Source organism: Ascochyta rabiei, chromosome 14 (genome assembly GCF_004011695.2).
Source record: "Ascochyta rabiei chromosome 14, complete sequence".
Taxonomy (NCBI): domain Eukaryota; kingdom Fungi; phylum Ascomycota; class Dothideomycetes; order Pleosporales; family Didymellaceae; genus Ascochyta; species Ascochyta rabiei.
In genome coordinates, this window is record NC_082418.1 from 760,677 (window position 1) to 784,534 (window position 23,858).

The 23,858-nt window shown below is 55.7% G+C and overlaps 10 protein-coding genes across 10 annotated transcripts, besides 5 other annotated features; 5 read left to right on the plus strand and 5 right to left on the minus strand.

The window, feature by feature from the left end:
• Positions 1 to 782: 782 nt before the first annotated feature.
• EKO05_0008188 (uncharacterized protein) lies at positions 783 to 2,690 on the plus strand (the record flags this gene model as incomplete). The annotated part of the gene is made up of 3 exons (XM_038941438.2): positions 783 to 1,098; positions 1,148 to 2,568; positions 2,625 to 2,690. 3 exons carry the CDS (start codon positions 783 to 785, stop codon positions 2,688 to 2,690), a joined length of 1,803 nt encoding a protein of 600 aa, XP_038796643.2.
• Positions 2,691 to 3,077: 387 nt separating this feature from the next.
• On the minus strand, positions 3,078 to 4,558 carry EKO05_0008189 (uncharacterized protein; the record flags this gene model as incomplete). The annotated part of the gene is made up of 2 exons (XM_038941400.1): positions 3,078 to 4,234; positions 4,285 to 4,558. The coding sequence occupies 2 exons, from the start codon at positions 4,556 to 4,558 to the stop codon at positions 3,078 to 3,080; spliced, it is 1,431 nt and encodes a 476-aa protein (XP_038796644.1).
• Positions 4,559 to 4,735: 177 nt separating this feature from the next.
• Positions 4,736 to 5,598, plus strand: EKO05_0008190 (uncharacterized protein; the record flags this gene model as incomplete). Its single annotated transcript, XM_038941305.2, has 3 exons — positions 4,736 to 4,923; positions 5,004 to 5,308; positions 5,360 to 5,598. 3 exons carry the CDS (start codon positions 4,736 to 4,738, stop codon positions 5,596 to 5,598), a joined length of 732 nt encoding a protein of 243 aa, XP_038796645.2.
• Positions 4,838 to 4,869: a tandem repeat.
• Positions 5,599 to 6,017: 419 nt separating the features above from the next.
• On the minus strand, positions 6,018 to 6,824 carry EKO05_0008191 (uncharacterized protein; the record flags this gene model as incomplete). Its single annotated transcript, XM_059637241.1, has 2 exons — positions 6,018 to 6,494; positions 6,633 to 6,824. 2 exons carry the CDS (start codon positions 6,822 to 6,824, stop codon positions 6,018 to 6,020), a joined length of 669 nt encoding a protein of 222 aa, XP_059493224.1.
• A 237-nt stretch (positions 6,825 to 7,061) lies between these two features.
• On the minus strand, positions 7,062 to 8,411 carry EKO05_0008192 (Protein geranylgeranyltransferase type I; the record flags this gene model as incomplete). The annotated part of the gene is made up of 1 exon (XM_038946468.1): positions 7,062 to 8,411. The coding sequence occupies one exon, from the start codon at positions 8,409 to 8,411 to the stop codon at positions 7,062 to 7,064; it is 1,350 nt and encodes a 449-aa protein (XP_038796647.1).
• A 390-nt stretch (positions 8,412 to 8,801) lies between these two features.
• Positions 8,802 to 8,871: a tandem repeat.
• A 264-nt stretch (positions 8,872 to 9,135) lies between these two features.
• Positions 9,136 to 9,165: a tandem repeat.
• A 274-nt stretch (positions 9,166 to 9,439) lies between these two features.
• Positions 9,440 to 12,278, plus strand: EKO05_0008193 (Rho-GTPase-activating protein 8; the record flags this gene model as incomplete). The annotated part of the gene is made up of 4 exons (XM_038941441.1): positions 9,440 to 9,491; positions 9,542 to 9,723; positions 9,776 to 11,225; positions 11,272 to 12,278. 4 exons carry the CDS (start codon positions 9,440 to 9,442, stop codon positions 12,276 to 12,278), a joined length of 2,691 nt encoding a protein of 896 aa, XP_038796648.1.
• A 401-nt stretch (positions 12,279 to 12,679) lies between these two features.
• Positions 12,680 to 12,756: a tandem repeat.
• A 219-nt stretch (positions 12,757 to 12,975) lies between these two features.
• EKO05_0008194 (uncharacterized protein) lies at positions 12,976 to 13,644 on the plus strand (the record flags this gene model as incomplete). Its single annotated transcript, XM_038946469.1, has 1 exon — positions 12,976 to 13,644. One exon carries the CDS (start codon positions 12,976 to 12,978, stop codon positions 13,642 to 13,644), a length of 669 nt encoding a protein of 222 aa, XP_038796649.1.
• Positions 13,645 to 14,355: 711 nt separating this feature from the next.
• EKO05_0008195 (Phosphoinositide 5-phosphatase) lies at positions 14,356 to 18,213 on the plus strand (the record flags this gene model as incomplete). The annotated part of the gene is made up of 3 exons (XM_038941471.1): positions 14,356 to 16,875; positions 16,923 to 17,367; positions 17,417 to 18,213. 3 exons carry the CDS (start codon positions 14,356 to 14,358, stop codon positions 18,211 to 18,213), a joined length of 3,762 nt encoding a protein of 1,253 aa, XP_038796650.1.
• A 464-nt stretch (positions 18,214 to 18,677) lies between these two features.
• Positions 18,678 to 19,738, minus strand: EKO05_0008196 (uncharacterized protein; the record flags this gene model as incomplete). Its single annotated transcript, XM_038941475.1, has 4 exons — positions 18,678 to 18,953; positions 19,034 to 19,480; positions 19,534 to 19,676; positions 19,732 to 19,738. The coding sequence occupies 4 exons, from the start codon at positions 19,736 to 19,738 to the stop codon at positions 18,678 to 18,680; spliced, it is 873 nt and encodes a 290-aa protein (XP_038796651.1).
• Positions 19,126 to 19,147: a tandem repeat.
• An 835-nt stretch (positions 19,739 to 20,573) lies between the features above and the next one.
• Positions 20,574 to 23,441, minus strand: EKO05_0008197 (F-box protein: endocytic membrane traffic, recycling ReCYcling 1; the record flags this gene model as incomplete). The annotated part of the gene is made up of 3 exons (XM_059637242.1): positions 20,574 to 20,844; positions 20,911 to 23,278; positions 23,330 to 23,441. 3 exons carry the CDS (start codon positions 23,439 to 23,441, stop codon positions 20,574 to 20,576), a joined length of 2,751 nt encoding a protein of 916 aa, XP_059493225.1.
• Positions 23,442 to 23,858: the final 417 nt, after the last annotated feature.

Sequence of the window (23,858 nt, forward strand, 5' to 3'; positions counted from 1 at the left end):
GAAGTCTTTTCAGTCCACTTTCCCCGTTAGCGGCAGGTTTCGGGTGACGCCGATGTGCGCAGGCAAAGGACCCATTGCACGAAAACTCTGAGAGAGGTGAGACGATAATTGGACCTTGCGCACGCGGACGGGCTCTGCACAACGGCAGCGGTGAGCCTTTGGAAAAACAGTGTGGGTTACAAAAGCATAAAGAGTGCTACTAAAGCAAGCAGCACTAGGCTACTCTGAGAGCATGCAGGCTCCAGTGCAGCGTCAACAAGACTCCTCTCCTTGTTCAATTCGATGATCTGAGGTCTTTGACAATCTGCATCTCATCGCATTGTGATCGAAAGCTCGCCTCATACATGCGGTGACTGCGCTTAACAAGCTACAAGATTTTCCTCTTGTGTATGCAAGTGAATACCATATTGCGACTTCCTTCACATTGATGTTCAGCAGTCGAAAGCGATTGAACATATGTATCTTATTCCACTCTTTCGCTCCAACCATTATACGCTCAATCGAAAGCTCTGACAGCAGCTCAAGCACCCCGCGCTCCCTACTCGGCATCTCACGACGGACGAGCTTCACTTAGGGAATCTGTTTGAGGAAGGCATGATACAACACAGCCGTCACGGCTGCCATTCGGAATGTTCTATTTGCGAACATGGACACGACAGACAACCATACGAAAGACTCCCCAGACGGCAGTACAGAGCGATGCCGCCAACAGCGAGATTCGCCGAGAAGCTCGGTCATGACGTCGACACCCCCCTCCTCTTGAATTGAATTGGACAGTCTACATGACATTACGATCCTGTAGTATACATCAATCAGAGTATTGCTTAAACAGACTTACTTACCGTGGGTCCATGGTACTGAACATCTCCCCACAGCTAAAATCGCCGAACTTCTGCACAAACAACATGGCAGAGATCACATATGCTGTGCTGGCTCTTGTGCCGGTTTTGATATTTTACCTATATCATCAACTACAACAATATCGCTTCAAAATGTTCGCGCACATCCCATCATCGCTGCAGCCTAATATCTTCTTCGGTCATGTTGGCCACATGGCCGCTGGGTTCAAGAAGCTCGGCAACTCCAAAGCACATCCAGGTATAACTGAGTTTGCATCATGTGAAGGTTGACTACTGACCGATAATAGATTATGTCCTCGAGGATCTTTGGATAAACAACGGGCGACCCGAATTCATGTTTCTTGACTTCAGACCCATACAGTACCCCATACTACTCCTCACAACACACGACCTCGCCGAGCAAGTCGTGAGAGCTACGAGGTCACGTCCATACAGTGTTACAAAATCCCCGACCGTTCAAGGAGAATTTGGTGCACTGGTAGGAAAGCGTTCCATGTTGACTCAACACGATGGCGAAAGCTGGAAAGCCCTGCGCAAACAATTCAACCCCGGTTTTGCACCACAGCACCTAGTCACACTACTTCCTGTTATAATCAATAAGACTAGCCTATTCATAGAGAAGCTGGACGCTGCTGCTACGTCCGGTGCAGTCACCGAGATGGAGAGGCTTTGTGTCAACTGCACCTTTGATATCATCGGCGAGGTAATTACAAACGTTGACAGTCATGCCCAAGAAGAGGAGCTCGCCGATGGAAACAACTTTCTACGGAACTTCCGCCTCCTCTCCGAGACCTACGTTTCCGGCAGTGGCCTTGGACTTGCAGCCATCAACCCGCTTACCCAGTTCAAACGATATTTCTACAGCCGACGCATGGATGCCGCCCTTCATGAGATCATCCAGGATAAATTCAACACTATTCAGCAGTCCAGGGGTAGCGAGACCAAACAAACAACGGACCGGTCTGTCCTTGCCCTCGCGCTGCAAGACGTCAAAAGCCTGACGCCTGATATCAGTCAAACTGTGGCCGATCAATGCAAGACATTTCTCTTTGCCGGACACGACACGACGTCTATACTCCTTCAACGCCTCTTGTATGCGCTCTCCATTCACCCTTCTTGCCTTTCCAAAATCCGTGCCGAACACAACTCCATCTTCGGCTCCCAGGACCCTCAAACTGTGCTCCTCTCCCGACCTGACGAGACGCTGAAGTCGCTCGTGTACACCAGCGCATGTATCAAAGAAGCACTGCGCCTCTGGCCACCGGCGGCAACAGCGCGCATGAGTCACGATGGGTTCAAGCTTAGAACAAAAGAAGGCGAACAGGTCATGGTGGACGAGTGTGTTATCTACCCTATCCAACACATCATCCACCGCGACCCTTCTGTTTATGGTCCTACAGCGGACGACTTTGTACCCGAGCGCTGGACTGGCGACACAGATACGTCTACCGCCACCAACGTCGACGCGAACGGGACAACTACCCCTACCGGTACAATTCCAGCCGGTGCGTGGCGGCCGTTTGAGCGCGGGCCGCGGAACTGTATTGGCCAGGAGCTGGCGAATCTAGAAGCTAGGGTCATTCTTGCGTGTGTAATACGGCGGTATGACTTTGTCAAAGTTGGCGTTGGTGAGATTGAGAAGAACGAGAAGGGTTTGCCGCTTATTGATGCGAAAGGGAGGTACAGGACTAAGTCGGAATTGATCAGTGTAAGTTTTGTGTCATGATGGCATACGGTACATGCAGAAGCTGATATGCGAAACAGACCATGAGTGTAACGAGCAAGCCGATTGACAAGACGAGAATGATTGTCAAGCACCGTCAACCCTAACTTCATATGCTGTCTTGCTGGGCTGTAGTGTGGGCTTCCTTGCCCTTCTACGCGTTGCAAAGATGACAGAAGAGAAATGGATGAGAGAGGAAGAACGGTGAGACTAAGAGACAAGAGCAGTGAAAACACTAGATACTCAACGCTTGTCAGACTTCCGTTAAATGAATGGATAGTAATGCGAACAATTACCGTCTACAGACTCAGCGTGTTGCTAAAACCCCACGGAATCGAAAAAAAGGTATCCAAAACAGTACTCCAGGGTCATGATGGAGTAATACACGGAAACAATTTAGCCTCCATCAACATTTAAAATCAGATCACGTTCCTACACACTGCCCGAGCGCGCCTTAGCTGCTAAGGGTGATGGAGGCCAAGTCAGCAGGACATCTACAGCCCCTCTGGAAGCTGTAACTGGAAGTCACCTAGCTCTTCATCAAGGGGGTCGATACCACCCAACTGATCGTTGAAGCTGTTCATCCATGCATCCACTTCTTCGCCTTCTTCGTCTTGGAGCGCCAATAGCTCAAGCTCGCGTTCGACACTCTCTGCCGTTTCTTCAAACTGATCTGCATGCAGCGGGGCGACCAGAGTGGCATTTGTGGAGGTTGAGCTCGAGCGCGAGAAAGGTCGAGATTTAGAAGATGCAGCGGCACTGACGGTGCGTTGATGCGCTGATGAGAGAGACGGAGTCATAGTACCCGCACGCTTCGAAGTTGAGAGGCTAGGACCGACAGGTTTGGTGACATTCGAAAGGGGTGGGCGCATTGCTGAGCCGGAACGCACTGCGCGTCCCTGTGCGTAGCCGATAGTACCCTTGGACGAGGCGACGGCCGACGCATGACGGGCATGACGAGCAACGGTCGGTTCTGCGAGAGGCATTGGCGTCTTCCTACCAGAGATAAGGCCTGTAGGTACGCGTGACTTTGCGGCCGTGGTGGATGCACCGAACCTAGGGGTAGATCGATCGATCGGCGCAAGGGCAGCAGCAGCTGACCTTGCGCGCATCGTTGAAAGACCGGTGGCTGGCCTCACGGATGAAGCAGCCTTTGCGGTGGGCTTTGGCGCCTCCTTCTTCGGTTCTTTGATTCCAAAGTAGCGTCTCGACTCAGCATCATCCTTGGCCATCTGCGCCTCGAAGATCCTGTCGAACTCATCGTCTCGCTTCTTGCGATCACGCTCCAGACTCTCCTCGAACTCTCGCTGTCCCCTTGTGCGGCCGTCGTCTTCGACTGGGTTATGATATGCGCTCGTAATGCCGCGTGACGCGTTTTCGCCTCCGAGAATGGAGAAGTCCCAGTCCCGAGGCAAGTAATCGTCCATGTCGTCCGGAAGGGGAACCTCCTTAGGCGGCATGTACTCAATCTCTGGGACGTCATCTTCCGAGTCCGCCTCCGCTTCAGGCTGGTGGACCTTCACTTTTGGGCGGCGCAGGCGCGGGCTTGCCTTGAGGGTTTTGGCCGAGGAGCCGAGAGGCGCAGGCGTTTGGATAGCTTTCCCCCTGGCGTTTGTCGTCTTTGCACCGAGCGGAGCGCGGTTGCGTGGGCCTGCACATGGTGTCAGTGATTGTCTTGTGGTGACCGCTGCTAGAACGCACCAGCAGGCGTAACGAAAGCACTGGCGTCCAGCTTGCCGCCCTTCCTGGTAGTCAGAAACAGATTCTCGTTTCCCTTGCCCTTGCCCTTGCCATCCCCCCCCTTGGTGAAGATATTCTCGTCGTTGAGAGGGATCTTGTAAGGCGTCTTTGGGGCCTTATTCCCTGGTGTTTTGGCGCCGAAGCCCTTCACGCCGGCGTTGAGCGGCTTCCCGCTGGGGCCGATCTGCAGGTTGCGCACTGCATTCTCCTGGTCGTGTGCTGCGAGAGTAGCCATGTTCGCGGTTACATTGGACGAGTCGTGGTATTGCTGGCGGTCGGTGGCGGTCAGTGACGGTGACGTTGGGTGCGCTCACCGGTTCGTTTGTTTACGTGCCGTTGCTAAGGGCAGGCACGATGGACCCCCGGCCGGTGCTTGGCGAGACAGGGGTACTCCCTTTCGGCAGCGGCGCCCATGCCCGCATTGTCAGCTTGCCAACGAGACACAATTCTCAGACAACAATCAACACGCCCGCCTTTTGCACCCTTCACAGTCTGCTGCGACCTCACCTGCACTCCTCCACACCACCACCACCGCCACCACCAACAACCCCTCACTAAGCAACCCCCCCGCTCTCCGCAGCCATGGACCAGATCAAGAAGGTGAGTTTGCCCGCTACCCCGCCGGACCCTTTCTTTGGACGGCCTGCACCTGCTGCACCACAGAGCTGACGGCCCTGCAGCGCATGGAGGCTCTCCGCGTCGAGGCCGACGAGAGCGGCGCCAAGGCCGAGGAGTACAAGGCCAAGGTCAAGCAGCTCGAGGGCGAGACGACACAGAAGGAGCAGGAGATCACGTCGCTCTCGCACAAGAACTCAGTCCTCGAGGGCGAGGTCGAGAAACTCGAAGCGCAAGTCAAGCAGTTCAAGGACGAGGCCGGTGCAGGTGCTCAGGCCGGAACCCAGGCCGAGAGCCTGCAGCGCAAGATCCAAGTGCTTGAAGAAGAGGCTGAGGAGTCTGACAGGACCATCCGCGAGCTCAACGAGAAGTGAAGCCCCCACGGCCTGTGGACATATGTGCACCGACTAACAGCGCCCAGGCTCCGCCAAACCGACGTCAAGTCGGGCCACTACGAACGCAAAGTCCAGGCTCTCGAGCAGTCCCGGGACCAGTGGGAAACCAAGTACGAGGAGATGGCCAAGAAATACGCCGACACCAAGAAGGAGCTCGATGACTTTGTCAAGGAGATCGGTAACATCTGATCTTCCTGGCCACAACTCTCCTTTGCGGTGGTTGACTCTTGCCAGTGGACTACCCCGTCTAGAGCGCCAAATCTAATCTGCAGTTGCTCCAAGCCATACCGAGACGAGCGTGCGACCGTGCGGATCTACGAGGCTTGAGGTGGAGACGGACACAAGGCAGCACCACAACCCCCTTTTCCCCTATTGCACATATTGCCTTGTCTTCTGCAGCCGTTGGTCATGGGCTTGTACACTGTTGATGTGTCCCGAGGGAGCAACACTGCTGGCGGTCCGCACAATCACACCCTTTCTACGTTCATTTACCGCTCCATGTCTCATTGGCCTCTGTGACGCCGGACTGTGATTGCATCGTGTTGTTTGTAAATGTTTGTAATCTCGTTGCGCCCTAAACTCCGCCCCATGCGATGTGATGCACAACTGGGTATCATCCGACGTTGACCAGACACGATTCATCTAATCTCAACCCACCTGATGCAGGCGCTGAGTGTGAGGCCCCTACTCCTTGGGCTTCCGCTTCTCGGCCAGCTTCTTCTTCTTCATACCCTGCTTCATCCTCTCCACCTTCCTCTCTGCCTTGGTTTCGTACCTAAACTTGACCTTCTTCTTCTTTGGCCTATCACTCCTGGGTTTCTCCTTGGTCCACACCCTCTTCTTCTTCTCTTCGCGCTCTTTCTCCTCTCTTGCCTCCTGCTCCTTCTTCAGTTCAGCCTCTTCCTCACCCGGACGACTGAAGCCTGTGCGGTTTATGCCCACCGTTTCGACAGTCACGGTTGTGTACTTGTCCTCGTCGATGTACTCGTCTTCCTGGTTTATGGGGTCGTCGAAGCCGTGGAAAGTGGCTTCGGCGGGGTCCGCATCCGAGTCCGAGGACGAGTCTTCGGCTTCGCTTGGGATGTCGCCGTTTGCGAGGCGCATGAGGCGGTTCGTCTCGCTGACGTGCTTCTCAAGGTCGGTTTTGCGCTGTTGTCGCAGCTGTGCAGAGTTGGTCAGCTTGAGCTTCCTACCGGTAGTTTTCACCTGTGTTCCTGATTGCGAAAATTTCAAATGGTCGAGCAGAGCATTTTGCGCGTTGTGTGCTATTTTCTGCGCTGCTGCCCAGGTGCAACGTACCTCCCGCCTGAACTTCAGTTTCTCCTCCTTATCTTTCTTAGCATTTTCCTCTTCTGCGTGCTTTCTCCGCGCGACTTTGCGTTTGTGGAAGCCGGTGAGGTATTCTTCGCGCGCAGCTGGGTCGAAGTCGATTTTTTCTTCGGTCACAGTCCGAATCTTGCGCTTTTTCGAGGGCGGTGGTGCGTTCCTCATTGTGTGTTCGTAGAGCTTGAATGTGTGTGAGGGAGTGGTTGCACTGTACAGCGCGCCAGATGTAAAGGTTGCTAGAAATTGTTGCAGGGGTCTGAAGGCTAGGGTAGTATGAGCCGAGTGGCTGGAGTGCTTGTGCAGCTTGTGCAGTAGGAGCAACACCAAAATGGTCCGGATCAAGGGTCTCGAAGGCACGACAGATCGGTTGAGCATGAACACGTGTGATCACCTGCGAGGGCTCTATGAATCTATCTGCGTCCTGTCCGCCGCAACTTGCGTGACACTGCCTTCTCTACCCGTACCACTGCCCTTTGACGCCAATGCCTTGATTCTCCACGGCAGTGACTCCAGATGCCGTTTCGCCCTATCTGTAATACATAGCGCCGCGTCCACGTTTTGCAAGCCTGGCTCTCCAAGCATCGCCAGCACCATCATGCCCAGGAAGGAATGGTACATATCCGGTGGGTCACCCACGACTTTGCCAAACCCTCCAAGTGCATGCTGCGTCTTGTCGAGAAGGTATTTGCGAACTGGCTTGGGCGAGATTATGTCCATACGGCCAAGGATCTGAAGAGGCGCCGACACCCAGTATGCGTAGCAGGTATCTGCAATCTTGTTGCAGCGTCCGTTCATCCCCACCCATGCGAGATCGAAGGGTACCTTTGGTTGCGAGCCCACTGTGAGATCCATCGAGACGGTTGGGTAGGCACTGACTTTGACGAACGAGTGAGCATCATGGCACGTGTTGGCGGTATCGGTTTCGTCGTCGAAAGTGTCAGTACCGTCGTCATCCTCGAGTGTTGCGGTTTGCCTGGAAGCCAGCCAGTGCAGCGTGTTGTTGAGATTCGAGACTCCACGTAAACGACCGTCAGGAACTTGGCCAGGTGGCTGCGGCAGACGATCGACAAACGACAGAGCAGCGATGGCACAGCTTGTGAACCCAGCATGGGCCTCGTGATATGGCGCTTCTGATATGCCCCCATCGTAGGACTCAGCTTCGCGCACGCAGGTCACAAAGTCGTCGACTCTGATGTCCGGCACTCCGTCGTACGGCCCCTCCAGATCACCACGGAGTATCCAGCGGATTGCTGTAGCCATGTAGCCAAACCTCGAGTCGTTTCCGCCATGTACGAAATCATCTGCTCCCAATGCTTCGCCGAAGCCACCCTCGGACCTTTGCATTTTGAGCAACCATTGCAGGATTTCCCTCCTCTTCACCTTCTCCAGATTGTCTCCCAAGACTACAAGAGTGAGCAGCGCGAAGAAAGTGCCCGGCACATGCGCCGGATCCCAGATCTTGTTCTCGTCGTTGCTCCTCCTCCCAAAGGCCGATCCTGGCCAGGGTCGAAAGCCTCCGTCGGGCAGCTGGCAGCTATACACCCAATCGATGTGGCCTTGGCGTTCTTCTGCCGACAAAGCTCCGTCTAGATCTCCCAATATGTCGAGTGCAGAGACGGTGAACAGGGCCAGGGTCATTCGGCTGGCGTCATTGCTGGTGTAATAATGGGGAAGGTAGGTCTTCAGATTTCTCCGCCAGTATTTGATCTGGCGAGCGTAGTTGAACTCGCTCTCTGGTTGGGAAGGACCCATGGCGGTGGTACACGGTAATCGGTACGTGGATGCAGTCTGCCGAGACAATCGGTGGGTGTGCTTTAGCGGGCAATTCAGAGGCAATTCAGAGGCAATTCAGAGGCAATTTCCCGGGCGATGGATCTAGCGGTGGGGTTGGTGGTAATCAGTTTCAGCGTCTGGCGAAATCACGGGCAATGGAGATGACGCGCGCGAGAGATGCTGTAGTCGAGTCTTTGCAGCCCAAGGACCAGCCGATCGAGCACTTGTCAGGCGCAGAGTCGCAGACACACCGAAGGGGACTTGTGCCGCGTTATGGGTGATGGCGTGTGGCACAGCAGCTGTCTTTATTCTGGTGGGCGTTGGAGGATACGGTGTTCGCAGTCTGCTCCACGAAGGCGGTCTAGTCAGGGCTCTGGCTCTGGCTCTGGCTCTTGCTCTTGCTCTTGCTCTTGCTCTTGCTCTGGCTCTGGCTCTGGCTAGTGACCTGTCTCCGTCTCCGATGATGCCTCGACTGCACGTCGTGTGCGGTGCTCGAGTTGCAGGGTCGCGCTCCCTAGGCCCTGCAGGGACTGGCGCTGCTCGGTGAATTGACGTCGATATTTATAGTTGCTAGACAGGCAAGGCTTGCCCAAAGGGTCGCCGCCGTGCCAGCAAGTCACAAACGGCCGACAGGGGTCCTCGTGCATTCAGCTCTGCCACAGCTGGCCTGCAAAACTCCTGAAGAGCTGCCGTCATCTCCTCTTGTTGTCTGTCTGTTGTCTGTCTGTTGTCTTAACGAGCCCGAACCCACGGCCCTCCGTCGCACAGTGTGCCCACCGCCAAACACCGTCCCACCGCTCCCGTCGCCCGAGCCCTCTGCCACCCACGGCAGCTCTACGGGCGTTGCATCACAGGGCCTGCGCTTGCGTGTTCCCCAGACCTTCCTTCTCCACGCTCACTACCAGCGCCTGCCCGAGCTTGTCTCACTCTAGTCTCGCCTTTGGCTTTCTCCACTCGCGCTCTACGGGGAGTTTTTGCATTTTGATACCCCCAGCGACGTCATCACCATGGCCAACACTGGCTTTGCTGCCTCCTTTTGGTCGCAGGACTATGCAGGTGGTAAGCGGGGCCGCGCAGTCGTCGTCGCTATTGTTGCTGACCACCAGCAGGCCTGGGCGTGCTATTCGGAAAGCTGCAGCAGGGCGTCCAGGAAAATCAGCAGATCCTGACCGTGGCCCGCCTGCGCGCCGATGCCGAGGAGCTGTACGCGGGCAGCCTGTCAGGCATTACGCCCGCGACGGAGCGCATTGCAGGAGGCTTCTCCAGAGACGAGGGCGCCAGCGTGCGAAAGGTACGTGGGGACAGCACACAAGGACACATGCACCGCAGCTCACCGTGGCCAGGCTTACGAAGGCGTGCGCACCGAGATGGAGTCCGCTGCGTCCAACCACAAGAAGATTGCCTCCAACATTCGCGAGCTCGTCATAAACCCCTTTGGTCGCTGGTGCGAGGCGCACGCAGCCCGGGTGCAGAACTCGCAGGACGACCTTCAGTCGCGCATCAAGATCCACGACCGACAAGCCGACGCCGTGCGCAAGTTCCGCTCGCAGTACTACAACAAGTGTCGTTTGGTCGAGGATCTCGAAGAGGAGGACAAGCTGGCTTTCCAAGACCCTCAGAGCGAAGCACTGGCGAGCCCCAAGGCAAGGGTCCCCACGATCAAGATGACCGAGCCCGAGGAGAACGAGGAGGAGCCTATTGACCTGGGCGACGAGACCTACCAGCCCGAGCAGATCAAGAAGATCCTGTCGCACATGCTAGACAACATCAAGATCGCCGAAGTCAAGGTCCCCATCATTGGAACCTACCAGAACTGCTCTACTGGCGCGGACATTACCGATTACATCCAAAAGCATCTCGGTGCTACCAGCGTCAGTTACGCGGAAAGGATCGGTCAGGACATGGTCACCCACGGCTTCTTGCGTCTTATTGGTAACGTTGGAAACGCGTTTGCGAACAGCTCCCGCATGAACTACCAGTGGAAGACAAAGGTCTTCACTCTGACGGGCATCCCCGAGAAGAAGACGCCTTTGGCACGCACCAGCACCGCCGCGTCCACCATGTCCAACGACAGCTTCACGGTAGATTCGCCGGGTGGCGTCGTTCAAGAGTACCTCCAGGGCTGGAACCCGCTGAACAACCAGTACCCCAACGAGACACCGCCAGAGAGGCTGCGACGAGAGGCCCGAGAATCCGACGAGCGTTACAAGGCCGCTGTCAAGAAGCTGGACTCCTTGCGGTGCAACCTGGAAGAAGCTATGGTCGACCACCTCAAGTTCATGGAGCGCTGCGAACTGGACAGGCTAAAGGCCATCAAGGCTGTCATCCTCGACTTTTCTGGCGCCATCAGCAACGTCATTCCTAGCTTGCAGAGCACCGTGGATAAGATGATGCTGTTCCAAGAGACCGTTCAGCCATTGGGCGATCTCCGGTACATGCTCGAAAACTACCGCACCGGACCGTTCGTACCCAAGGTCACGACGTACGAGAACTACTACAACTCGGTCGACGAGCAAACCTTTGGTGTCGATCTGGAAGCTCGAGCTCGCTCCGACAAGAAGCGCGTGCCTGTCCTGATCACCACCATCCTGACCTTCCTAGACAACCACTACCCTGATCTCGAAGGTGACGAGGTTCGCCGCGGAATCTGGCTTGTCGACGTCCCGTTGGCGCAGACGCACAACCTGCGATCAACTATCAACACTGGTAAAAGATTTGAAGATGAGATACTGGAAAAGTACGACATCCCCATTGTTGCAAGCGTGTTAAAGCTTTACCTCCTGGAGCTACCCGGTAAGTTATCCCTGGCCTGCACATGAGATGCGACTAAACGCAACAGACTCTCTCGTATCGTCTCACGTTTACGAAATTATCAAGACCATCTACAGTACGACGGCTACAGACGTGGATGAAGCAACACGAGTTGCAGTTCTTCAGTCTACGCTTGGTCAGCTTCGTCTGGCCAACATTGCTACTCTTGACGCGATTTGTACCCATTTCACCCGCTTGATCGAGCTAACCTCAGCTGATGAGACGTACGTTGCCGCATTGGCGAATGCACTTGCACCCTGCATCCTCCGCCCAAGGTTGGAGAACACCCTAACGATGAACGAGCGCTACAGCTACCGCCTCGTGCGCGACCTCTTTGCTCACAAAGACGCTATCTTTGGAGAGTTGAAGCGTGCTAGCACCCTGACTCATTCTGCTTCTGGCTCGCAGCGCCCTCGCGCCATCTCCACTGATGAGAGCAACCGACGTGCCAACATGGAGGAACGTCAGCGCGCAATTGCCGCTCAACGATCTCCTCGAGGCGTCTCACCCGGTCCCAGCAACCGAAGCAGCGGTTCCCATCGCCGCGACCGCAGTCAGACGCGCTTCCCCGTGAACACCAATTCACCCACCGAAGCACGAAAGGCGCCCACCAACCGTGGCTCGCTGGAAGTGCCTGACCCTGACAGCCCCAGCGCAAGTGCCAGTGCCACCGCGGCTGCTGCTGCTTCTGCGAATGGCACAACAGAGGATGAATCTGAAGCACCAGTGTCTGTGTCTGCATCCGCACCGGCACGTGCCGCAGAAATGTACGAACCTACCCCGCTCACGCCTGTTGAGCATCCTGCCCCTTCAAGCACTCGTGTGCCACTCGCACTTGGCCCGAGGAAGCACGCTGGAAGCTTAGCACGAGGCAACCGAGATTCCACAGGGAGCCTTAGCAGAGGCGGCAACCGCGACTCGACTGGTAGCCTCAGGAGTCTCGCGAACGCACTCGAAGAAGCACCCCGAGGAGTCACGCTGGAAGACGCAGCACCTCGGGGCGTAACGCTGGAGGACAAGCCCATGGACGACTAGTGGTTGTTCTGAGGCCCAACTTCAGCACCACCTAACGAAGGACCGATGTCGATGTATATTGGGTTAGAGAGTTTGACGCCTGATGTGATTACGGGTACGATATCAGCGACTAGCGTGTAATCATTTATTGGAACCCTTGGCAGTTATTTTATTAATACTGGCAATGATCACGAGCATAAATACCACAACATTCAAGTTTCCGCACTTCAGGGCTCGACGCTGCCGAGCGGTGGTTGAGGCAGGCCTGTACCTGGGGCTAAGAGCGGCTGACAGGACACTAGAGCCCATGTGGTTGGAACGTCGTCACCAGACTCGGGCTTGAACCTCGACATGGGGTCTGCCATGGATGCAGATGCAGATGTGGCTGGGCCGCTGCCAGCCCGATGGCAGCGGACCATGGCGCTTCTGCCTCTGCTTTTGCTTCTGCTTCTGCTTCTGCTTCTGCTTCTGCTTCTGCTTCTGCTTCTGCTTCTGCTTCCGTTATTTCTCTCTCACAGCTGCCGCTCGTTTCGCGCTGACACGTTGCGCGTCTGCGTCTTCTTGTACACGCACCCAAGCAACAACCTTGGCTCTCTCCAGTCCGTCCAACCCTCGTCGACGAACCCCACATTGATCGTCCCACGAATCACGTCGCGATCGCATTTCTAGCACTCTAGCGTCGCATTCATAGAATCACAACCACTCACCCTTCAAGACCATGTGTCTCGTCAAGGTCAAGCAAGAAGAAGACGTTGTAGTCCCCTACCGCGTGGTCTCGCGACACAACCACTCTCCTCCTCGGCGCCGCGCCTCTCGGCAATCAACGCACCGCTACTCTCGCGAAGTCGTGCGTGAATCCCGCCATGAGTCCCCCCGCCCTTCAGCGTCCTATGTCGCGGTCCCCACTCCGCAGCCCAAGCCCCTCGCCATTCCACCTCCGCAGCCCGTGCCTGTGTTTGTAGAGCCGCCGCCAGCACCCGTGTATGCTCCCGCCCCCCCACCGCCGCCGAGCCATATCAGCAGTCGACACAGCCACCACGGCGCAGCGCAGTACGTGGAAGTCTCTCCGCGATCGAGCTACAGCTCGCGCTCTTCTTCCCTAGGCCGCAGCGAGTACGTGTACCGCGAACGAGAGGTCAGGCGAGAGAGAGCGTATAGTCCCGACCGCGGACCGCAGTATGAGCACTATCGCTACGTGGAGCCAGCGAGGAGTGAAAGCAGTTTTGGAGGCGGGAGAGGGCACGGAGGGAGGGAGAGAAGTAGGTCCAGGGTAAAGGTGGATCACACGAGACAGAGAAGCCGGAGCAGAGGGGACGGCTACAGGGAGGAGAGTACAAGGGTAACAATTGTGGACGATGATGGGAGGAGGAGGAGGGCGTACGGATGATGAGAGCAGATGATGAGTGCAGATGATGAGTGCGGATGATGAGTACAGATGATGAGTACAGATGGTGAGTATAGATGATGAGTACAGATGACAGGTACAGATGACAGGTACAGATGACAAGTACAGATGACAGGTACAGATGACAAGGAGGCCGCTGCTGGAAAGATTTGGTGTGGAGCGAGCTTTGCTGATTGTTTGTTTCGCACGTCGTAGCATCTGGATGTGTCTCTTTTGGGCGTCGTCGTTTTCGTCAGTAATGTCTATCGTAAGAAATGTGTATAGAAGACGTGTGCTCCCGTCACCATGATGGAAGTCTTGACCGGATTGCACGGGCTCCAGATGCACATGCCACAACCCATTGATCTGAGCTATGAGATCATTCGTGACCCTGAGCAACGGCAAGGCGCTGCCGAAGATTCCGCTTGCCATGGAAATAGCGGCACAAGGTATTTCTGTCTTCGCATGTCCCCAGATCATCCACCCATCTCCACATCGGCTGCCTTGGTCAGCGCGCTGTCGAGGAAGCCCTGCACGCATTCGGGCACCAGTTGAACGGCGAGGCAGTTGGACGTGCGGCGATCCATCAGCAGCCGTCAGGCCAACGTGAAGCTGCGGCCTGCGTGTGACCGTCAAAGCACACGTGCTTGCTCGCAACGACCCGTTCATTCGACCTGCGCGCACAAACGCAGCGTGGGAGTCGAGTGCTAGACAATGTCCATCCGCGTGCTGATCAAAGAATACCCGCACCGCGCCATCGCCCTCAGCACGCCCTTGCACGCCCTCGTCCTCCGCCATAGCTCCTCCTCGACCGAGCACAATGCGAACCCGAACGCCTCGTCGACGTCGCTGGGAAGCAATGGCGCCAGTGCCGCGCGCTGCATGGTCGAGTTCGCGCGGACAGAGGACGTCGACCTGAGCGACTACCGCGCCCTGCACTCGGCCAACGCGCACGGCACCCTAGGACTCATCTCCGTAAACGGCGATGTTTTCCTCGTGGTCGTCAACGGGGCGAGCAAGGTGGCGACGGTGCGGCCTGGCGAGACGGTGCAGCGCATCCACTCGGTGGGCTTCTACTGCCTGACCAGCTCCAGCTACGATGCCCTCCTCAACGACGAAGTGAACCCCTATCCCACCGACACCATCGACGACGAGGGCTACGAGATGGGCTTCGGAGGCAGGAAGGAGCAGTCGCCGCTCGAGCATCCGTGTCTGGCGCTCAAGAAGCTGCTGAGCAGTGGCACCTTCTACTACAGCTCAGACTTCGACTTGACACGCCGGTTGCAGGACAGGTCAACAGACGCCGCGACCGTGTCCATTGATAGTCTGGATGCTGGCTTCCTGTGGAACTCATACATGATCCAGCCGCTGGTCGACTTTAGGAGCAGGCTTGCACCGCGGGACAAAGAGGCGCTGGATGCCTCGGGTATCTTGACGTCTGCCATTCGTGGCTTTGCACTTACTGTTACGGTACCTATCGCATCGGCGCCTATCAAGGTTCGCGGATCGGGCATGCCGTCTTCTATGACACTGATCTCAAGATTGTCCTGCAGGAGAGCGGGAACGCGCTTCAACTCCCGTGGTATCGACGACGATGGCAATGTAGCCAACTTTGTTGAAACAGAAACCATATACTGGGCGCCATCGGGTGTCTGCTTCTCGTACGTCCAGATACGAGGCAGCGTTCCCATATTCTGGGAGCAGCAGTCTGGGCTGCTTCCAGGCCAGCAAAAGATCACTATAACGCGAGGCCCTGAGGCTACCCAGCCTGCTTTTGACAAGCACTTTGAGAGCCTCGAGCTTGCCTACGGCGCTATGCATGTGGTCAACCTGCTCAGTAATGAGAAGCCGAACGAGATAGAGCTCACTCATAGGTATCGGGATCACATCAAGAACAGTCCATTGAACTCCGGTGTGGAAAAGAGCGATCGCGAACACGAGCTCATCAAGCTCACCGAATACGACTTCCATGCAGAGACAAGAGGTCCGGGTGGCTACGAAATGGCCAGCATGATCGCACGGTGGATCCAGCAGTCGGCTGATGGCTTCGCATACTATTTGTCCGAAGATGTGGATGAACACATCAGGTCGAATGGACAAGACCATGTCGTGAAGCGCTCGACACCCATCCTGGGCCAGGAAGGTGTTTTCAGAACGAACTGTCTTGACTGTCTGGATCGGACGAACCTCGTGCAGACCATCATCAGCAAGATGGCGCTGGAGATCTTTCTCGGCCACAAAGGACTGGGAGCAAGCCAGGACTTCTGGGTTCGGCATTCGAGCATGTGGGCAGACAACGGCGATGCCTTGTCCAGAATATACGCAGGCACTGGAGCGCTGAAGTCGTCCTTCACAAGACACGGTAAGATGTCGCTAGCCGGTGCCCTGGCCGACGCAAGGAAGAGCGTCACGAGAACATATATCAACAACTTCGCCGACAAAGGCCGACAGAACACAATCGATATGCTTCTTGGCCGGCTAATGGGACAAGTCCCGGTTCATCTGTACGATCCCATTAATGATTTCGTCATCGCAGAGCTCACTCGACGAGCGCCCGAATTTTCGGAAACGGAAGTGATCAACTTACTCGTTGGCACCTTCAATCTGAACGGCAAGACACATGGCATCGACCAGGACTTGTCGCCGTGGTTGTGTCCGGATGTTGATGCTTCACAGCAGTGTCCAGAGATCGTTGCAGTAGGCTTCCAGGAGATTGTCGAATTGAGTCCGCAGCAGATCATGTCGACCGAACCGACAAGGCGGCAGGATTGGGAATCTGCTGTTAAGCACTGTCTGGACAAGAATGCTGCAAGACACGGAAAAGAGGAGTACGTCCTGCTTCGAGGTGGTCAGCTTGTAGGTGCAAGCTTGTCTGTCTTTGTGCGCGCCGATAAACTCAAAAACGTCAAGAACGTCGAGGGCAGTCTGAAGAAGACTGGCATGTCTGGCATGGCGGGTAACAAGGGTGCTGTTGCGATACGCATGGAGTACGCCAACACCTCAATTTGCTTGGTAACAGCGCATCTTGCGGCTGGATTCGCGAATTACGAAGAACGAAATCGCGACTACAAGACGATTAGTCACGGTTTGCGTTTTCAGCGAAATCGATCGATCGAAGACCACGACACCGTGATCTGGCTGGGTGACTTTAACTACAGAATTGGTCTCAGCAACGACAAGGTCCAGAGGTTGTGTCAGATGAACGACCTCGAGACATTGTATGACAATGATCAGGTACATCCCCCATCAAACCATCAGGGGTTGCCTGCTAACCTCTGCAGCTCAATCTTCAAATGGTCGCTGGCTTGACCTTCCCGTACTATTCAGAAGCTCGCATAACATTTCCTCCTACCTACAAGTACGACCTGGGGACAGACACTTATGACACATCTGAAAAGGCACGTATCCCCGCCTGGTGTGATCGCGTGCTACGCAAGGGCGACAACATCAGGCAGATTCATTACGATGCAGCACCACTTCGATTCTCTGACCATCGTCCTGTGTATGCGACGTTCCAGGTCATGGTCAGGAAGATTGATGACGGCAAGAAAGATGCTCTCAAGGCAGAGCTGTACAAGTCAAGAAAAGCATTCGTTGGAGATACTCGAGCAGCGGGACACCTTGGCGAAGATGAGTCGGACGACGAGGATTTGATCGGCTACGAAAGTGTTGAACCCGGTCTGCCGCCCGCCAGCTCAGACCGGAGGAAGTGGTGGCTTGACAATGGTACCTTTGTCCTCCTTCCTATTGTCGCTTCGATGCTTATCTTTGGAAGGTCTACCAGCTAAAGCGCGCATCCAACCACCATCTAATGATCATATTCCGAATCCAAAAAGGCCCAGCAACCCATTCACACCCAGCCCAGAACCAGACTGGGTTGAGATCAACAAGCTGTCAAGCAGACCAGAGCCACCTCCCGCTCGCGGCTCCCAGCGAGCACGCACCATGGACTTCAACAACCCAAACAAGCCAAGCTCTTCTGCGTCAAGCTCAACAACTAGCCTGCACCAGGCGCAACACCCCAACCCCATGGCACGGAGAATGATGGCACCACAGTACGACGCCAAAGACCCCGCACAAATCACGTACATGGATGGCGCACGCGATGCCATCAGCGACCTCCGCCGCAACGCCTCCAACGCATCAACGCGCTCCCTCCCCATTCTACCCAACCGCAACCTGCCACCCGTGACATCTTCCCTGCCAGGCCCTGCGGTGCCCATGGCCAGCAAATCCCAAGTCCTCCGCAAGCCCGCACCGCCACCGATACCCAACAAGAAAGCGTCCCTGCTGAGCAAAACATCCAGTCCGTCTCCCATGCCGCTGGCGCCGAGTTACCGCGACGACCCCACAGAGCCGCTGCCCAGACGATCCATGGCGCCTCCGCCTGCAAGCACGAGGAAGCCTGTGCCGAATCTGATGGATGGCGAGGATAGACCGCCTGCGCTGCCGCCGCGGACAGGGACCGGGTTGGGCGCTGGCAGTAACGGGCGGGCGCGGAACTTTTTGGACGATGAAGGTGATATGAAGGGGTTGGATGGTTGGGAAGTGTTGAGGCCGGATAGGTCGTGAGATGCTGGATGGAAGGCCTGTAGCGTTGTGAGAATAGAAGCTGTTGATACAAGCTCACTTTGGATAGTGTTGGTATTTCTCGTTCCTTTCTGTGTGTGTGTGAAAGAGAGAGAGAGAGAATACTCCAACACATCGACATGCCGTCCTTCTTTCATACACAAGACTGTAAATCATTGTTATCAAGTAACAGTTCATTCGTGGAATGATTATGCACCATGCACAAACACAGGCTCCACTACTCCTTTGGTGTCATCTCTCCGTCTATTCGTTGGCCAAAGATGCGCCCCAAATGGTAAGTAAACCAACGCAATGCGACGACCAGGAAATGCGCACAATAACGCCATGCTAGATATTCACAGTCGAGCCCAACCCAGCCCAGTCTTTCTCCGATTTGTTCCGTCACCCATTGAATCATCTCAGGCAAGAACCATCATCTCTTTGTCCTCCCTAGTCACAGCTACTCCCTACTCCGAGTCAGATGGGACCTGTACCGGCACCGCAGTAATCTCGTCGACGGCATAGAGGTTCTGGTTCAAGATCTTGTTCATGGTGAACATGTGTACTCTGTCCTGTTTGAAGACGGCGCGCATGGCATCGTCGCATCGGATTTGCCGCTTGTCGGCGGGATCTTGCAGATCACGTTCCTTGATGTACTCCCAGACCTTCTTGACGGTTTGTGGGCGTGAGAGTTGCGTTTCGTTGACGAGGGAGGAGAGGGCGGGGGAGAGGGCCATTGGTTTCTAGCGCGTGCATTAGCGGACGAACCGAGAATGTGAGTAGAAGCAGTGGCAGAGCAAGAGGCGAGGGAGGAAACACGAACATGGAACCCTCCTTTCCGGCTCGGGGTCTTCTTCTCCTTCTCGCTGCCAGAGACGATGTCGCTGTCGTCTTCGTCCTTGACGCGATTCGAGCTCTTCTTCTTCGTCTTCTTCTTTGGCGGTGGCGCCTTCCTCTTGTTGTTCGCTCCTCTTGTCGAGCGGGCGCTGCGCGCGTTCTCCTCGGCCTGTAGTTGGCGCGCGAATGCAGCATCGGCGTCTTCGGAGGCTCTGCTCTTCTCTGCTTTCTTCTTTGGGGGCGCGGCATCTTCGAGCTCCGAGGGCGCGGAGTCGGAAGCGGGTGTGCGCTTCTTGTCTGGCGTTGCTGAGGCCGAGACGGAGGCGGCGCCGTTTTCCACAGTAGGGATTGGTCCTGAGGGCTCGGTTGCGGCGCCGTTCATTTCCGAGTGGAACCTGTCGAAGCGCTGCATGATGAGGGCTGTGATGGCATCCTGGGCGCTCTGTTAGCATCCGAGGCAGGTCGCGCGTGCAGCGTCTGACGCACCTTCTGGTTTGCGGTGTCATGGCCGGTTTGCTCTTGCAGCCCCTTTCGTATGCGCTTAGCAGAAATTGTGTTGAGGTCGCTGGCGCGCAGGATCTCGTCAATGACGGCGGTGTAGGTAGCCTCCACTTCGGCGGGGAGAGGATCTGGTCGTTGTGAGTATCTGGCCGGGACGCGCGAGGCCCTCAACCGAGCACGTACCGGACATGGCAGCTGGGTTGTGTGCTCCCTCAGAGGGCTAAGCGGCAAGAAGGTGCGTGTCTGCACCGGCGGGGCTGCAGAGCTGTAGAACAACGGGTCGGCGCGAACCGCGTAGCAGGAGCCAGGATGGTCGGTGCAGAGGGTGGAAAGGCAGTGGGGGGGGGGGGGCTAAGGGCCAACCAGCAAGAACATGTACACGAAAGAGCGCGTAGAGCACTCAGCAGAGTCGCGACCCTGCACAGCCTGTCGCTCGCCAAGCAGCCGGTAAGGCGTGTCTCTTACCAAGCAGCCGGGAGAGCCTGGCTCAACACAGGCGCTCAAGATCAAGACAAGTGAGTGAGAGAGCCGGACGGTCCAAAGCGGCAATTGGTGCCGGCGGGGCGGGCCTGGCAGCAGTGCGTGTAGAGCCGTGGGGAAAGGAGCGTCTTGGGGAGGATGCAGGCAGCAGACAACGAGTCGCCGAGATGAGCTTCAGCGGGAGACGAGCGCCGAAGAGTCAATTGATCCTGCTGCGACGTGGTGAGGTGGAGAGGAGAGGTCATCCGTCGCCGGTGCACGGACCACAGCTCCAGGTACGGATTGGGAAGTGGGAGAGGCTGGGGAAGCTTCCCGCGCTGAGCTGCAGCTTGCCAACACCACGACCAAAAAGAAAACCGACCCACGCGAAAAGGAGGCTCCAGGGCGCAGCAAGAGGTGATGCAGCATGAGCAGCAGCCGGTGTCTCCATGTCATTGTCTTCGCTTGACTTGCTCCGCTCGAAGCACTGCAAATCTGCCCAAATGCGGCCATCACGCTACTTCATGGTCGCAGAGCCGCATGCCTGCCCTGCCCTGCCTGGCCCTTCACATCACCCAACAGCCAACACCGTACATCTGCTTCTCAACCGCGCTCTTAATCTGATACCAGTCCGCTCGTCTCTCCGCATACTCGTACACCTCCTCCGCTCGGAAGATGCCGTGGTAGCGATCCGTGTCTGCTATGATGGTCGCAATCTCTTTTGCCTCCTTGGGCGCAATCAGGTAGATCTGCGAAAGCTCACGCAGAGCAGCAAAGTACTGCATGAGCGGCTTGTTGCGCAACGACACAATGTACGCGTTGTAAGCGTTCATGTCGCTGTCTCGTGTTAGCAGACGAACGGAGAAGCTAGCAAGGCATCAATCACGTCTGCCTTCTTCTTACCTGATCAGCACAATCGCACCGTCGACACTCACTCGTTGCCGCTTGAGGTGCTTGCAGATCGCGGTAAACAGCCGCACCCCAACCTCCTGGTTGAACACGTCCAGCACGTTCTTATCTGTGCTACCAACCAACATGCTCGTGTGTGACGACACCATATCGACGACTCTCCTCGCTGTCTCGCTAGGTCCAATGTCTGCCAGCTGCGCTATTCCATTGGGGCCTACGGGCGGGTTGAAGTCAGACGGTTGCTGCAGGGTACCACACAAGTACTCCACTTCGTCCATGAGCACATCAATGCCTTTGTTGAGCCCTGCAGCCACACGCTCATCGAGCATCTGCTCAAACTTCTTCTTCTCCTTCGCTGCAAGACTGAGAAAGTCGTCGCGATCGGTGAGATTGGCAGCGACCAACTCTTGCAGGTAGAACACTTCCACCATCTGTTGAATCAGGTCTCCAACATTGACCAGCTCCAGGAAGGCCACAAGTGGTGCCACGCCTTCCTTGCTGTGGTCCGCTACTTCGCGAGGTTTGTAGTCGGCCAAGTGACCGACTGCCTTGTCGAACCCTAGCTTCATGTGTCGATTGCCAAGGATTTGCACAAGGAAGATGAAGATCTGTTCGCATTGCTCTTTCGCTTCTTCACCAGACTGTCCACCGAGTCTGACAAATCGTGCCGCTCGCTCTAGGCTTGACTTTGCCTTGTGTGTCAAGTCGAGGGCCACTTCGATGCTAAAGAGCGTTCGGATGCCTTCTAGTCGAGAATTCATGATCGCTGCTTTTGCTGCGAGCTCGGTTGTGGGTGCTTGCAGTCCTGGCGAGCGTGCGCCATCGCCTGATGGTGTGTCTGATCTTGTTGGTGTGTCCAATGCACCATGACCGTTGGCTGCAGGCGCAGCGGCTACGGAATTCCTAGCTCCAGAGCCTCCGATGGTTGGTAGGACGTTGACGGGCATCATGACAACTTTCTTGAAAGAGGAAAGAAAGTCCTGCTTGGCCGCCTTCCGATTAACGTTGGACATGTAGAACGTCTCGGCCGTTTGTTCCTCTTCCGTCAATCGCTTCTCCCAAGCCTCGACCTGTTCTACCGACTTTCGTTTGAAGAAGTCCAGCTCCTCCTGCAAGTACAGGTCAATGTGTTGCTCGAAGCATTGTGAAATGATGCGAACTGCCTCTTCCTGGAAATCTGCCTTCGAGCCCTTCGTCGGCTTCAGTGAGATGGCAAGTTGCGACGCTTGATCGAATACGCCTGCTACGGCTTTGAGATACACGTCGGTACTGACATCATGTGCTTCATCAAACAGCGATGTGATGTACTCCGATATGATGTCTTCAGCAACACGCTCCAAGAAGGGCTGGAGCACGTCGAAGGTGGGCGGAAATACTCGTTCGATAACGACTGTTTCGTCATTCAGGGCAATTGCCAACCCATGGAAGAATTCACGTGATGGCTCTAATGTGAGCTGTGCCAAGCTTGTTCCAGGCAGGCAATCTCGTGGGTTGCCCAGCTGCTCTTTATTCAGCATCAACGGGTGATTGTGAATGAACGAGTCCAGACATGCCGCACCGCCGTTCAAGTGGAACAGAACGGACGCGAATCTCTTCATGCGACCATCATAATCTTTAGCTTCGCAGCCAGTCTCGAATTCTCTCAGGACAGCGTTTTCAAATATGCCGATCATGGTGTCCAACTTTTCCTCGCGCTGACCCCACCCTTGCGCAAAGTCGCTCTTGGCGAACGTCTTCAGTTGCGCAAGCATTTGGGCCTGCTGCTCGGGATCGCGATATGTGCGGAACAGAACGGGATCTGTATGGCTTCTCGAGCGCGCCAGATCGAAATAGTATGGCGCCAGCGCTCCATAGACTTTGCCGTATTCCTGTCGTGCTCTGCCTCTGATGGAGCGAACACCTGAAATGACCTTCAGCGCAGCTTGCGGATCTATCATTGGTGTCCTTGCTGATGCCGCTGTGAACGTGGGCGTCAATGTCATGTCGTTGAAGCCCTTGTCGAGTGTTGTCGATCTTCCTCTGCTCTTTTGTTCTAGCGACTGCCGCTGTATGTCTTCGTCGGCGTCGAAAAGTGTCATGCTACCACGCGGCTGTTCGATCCCGCCTATCCCAAGCCCAGCGCCACTTCCAGGCAAAGGGACGCCCGCTCTTTGCGCCTCTTCCGCTTTTTGAGCTTCGAGTTTCCGGCGCATAGCCTCATCGAAGCGTTGCTTTGCCTCCACATCATTCCAACAGCCCATGCCCTTGAGTCTTTGTATCCACCGGGTATCATCGTAAACCATCTCTTGCATGCGCTTCGAGGTCCGGGCAAAGGTGAACATGTCGGCTATGGGAAGGTAGTCGAGGATTGTATTGATGAGTTCTTGGCAGGTTAGTTACATTGTGCAATTGCAGCCCACGCAATAATACGTGCCTGCTGGTAGAACAGCTTTCGACTCATCCATCATCTGTATGGAGCGCAGTGGGGCCAGAACAGACGGCTGCGCCTGGGGCAGCGCCCGTTTGAAATTGGATCTCGTAGCCATTTTGCTGGCTGTTGTTGGTTCAGTTCAGTCTACATGTGCCGGTATCCAGGCCCTGGTCATGTTCGCGACCCGTCGAGCGGTGGTGCGTGATTGTCGCGGAGAGCAAGTGAACAAGTGTGGGCGGACTCGGTGGTGGGTGGAGACATGACGCTCGAAGCTTAGCACGCGGACTCCGTGTTACTAGGCTCAAACAACACAACGTTCATCAATCAGATTCGTTCGTGTCCTTGCAAGTGCCCAACAAACTGCGATTTACAGTTTGGAAGGTGGTAACGAACAGCGTCGTGTGACTTGCTTGTGCCTGCGTCGGGCACCTGGGTCCAGAAGCGCCTTTGTACGCTAACGCTCATTACAAAGGGTCTCTTATGGGGCAAAAACAGCTGGATACGATTGTTGGTACACTCTCACTAGATGGTA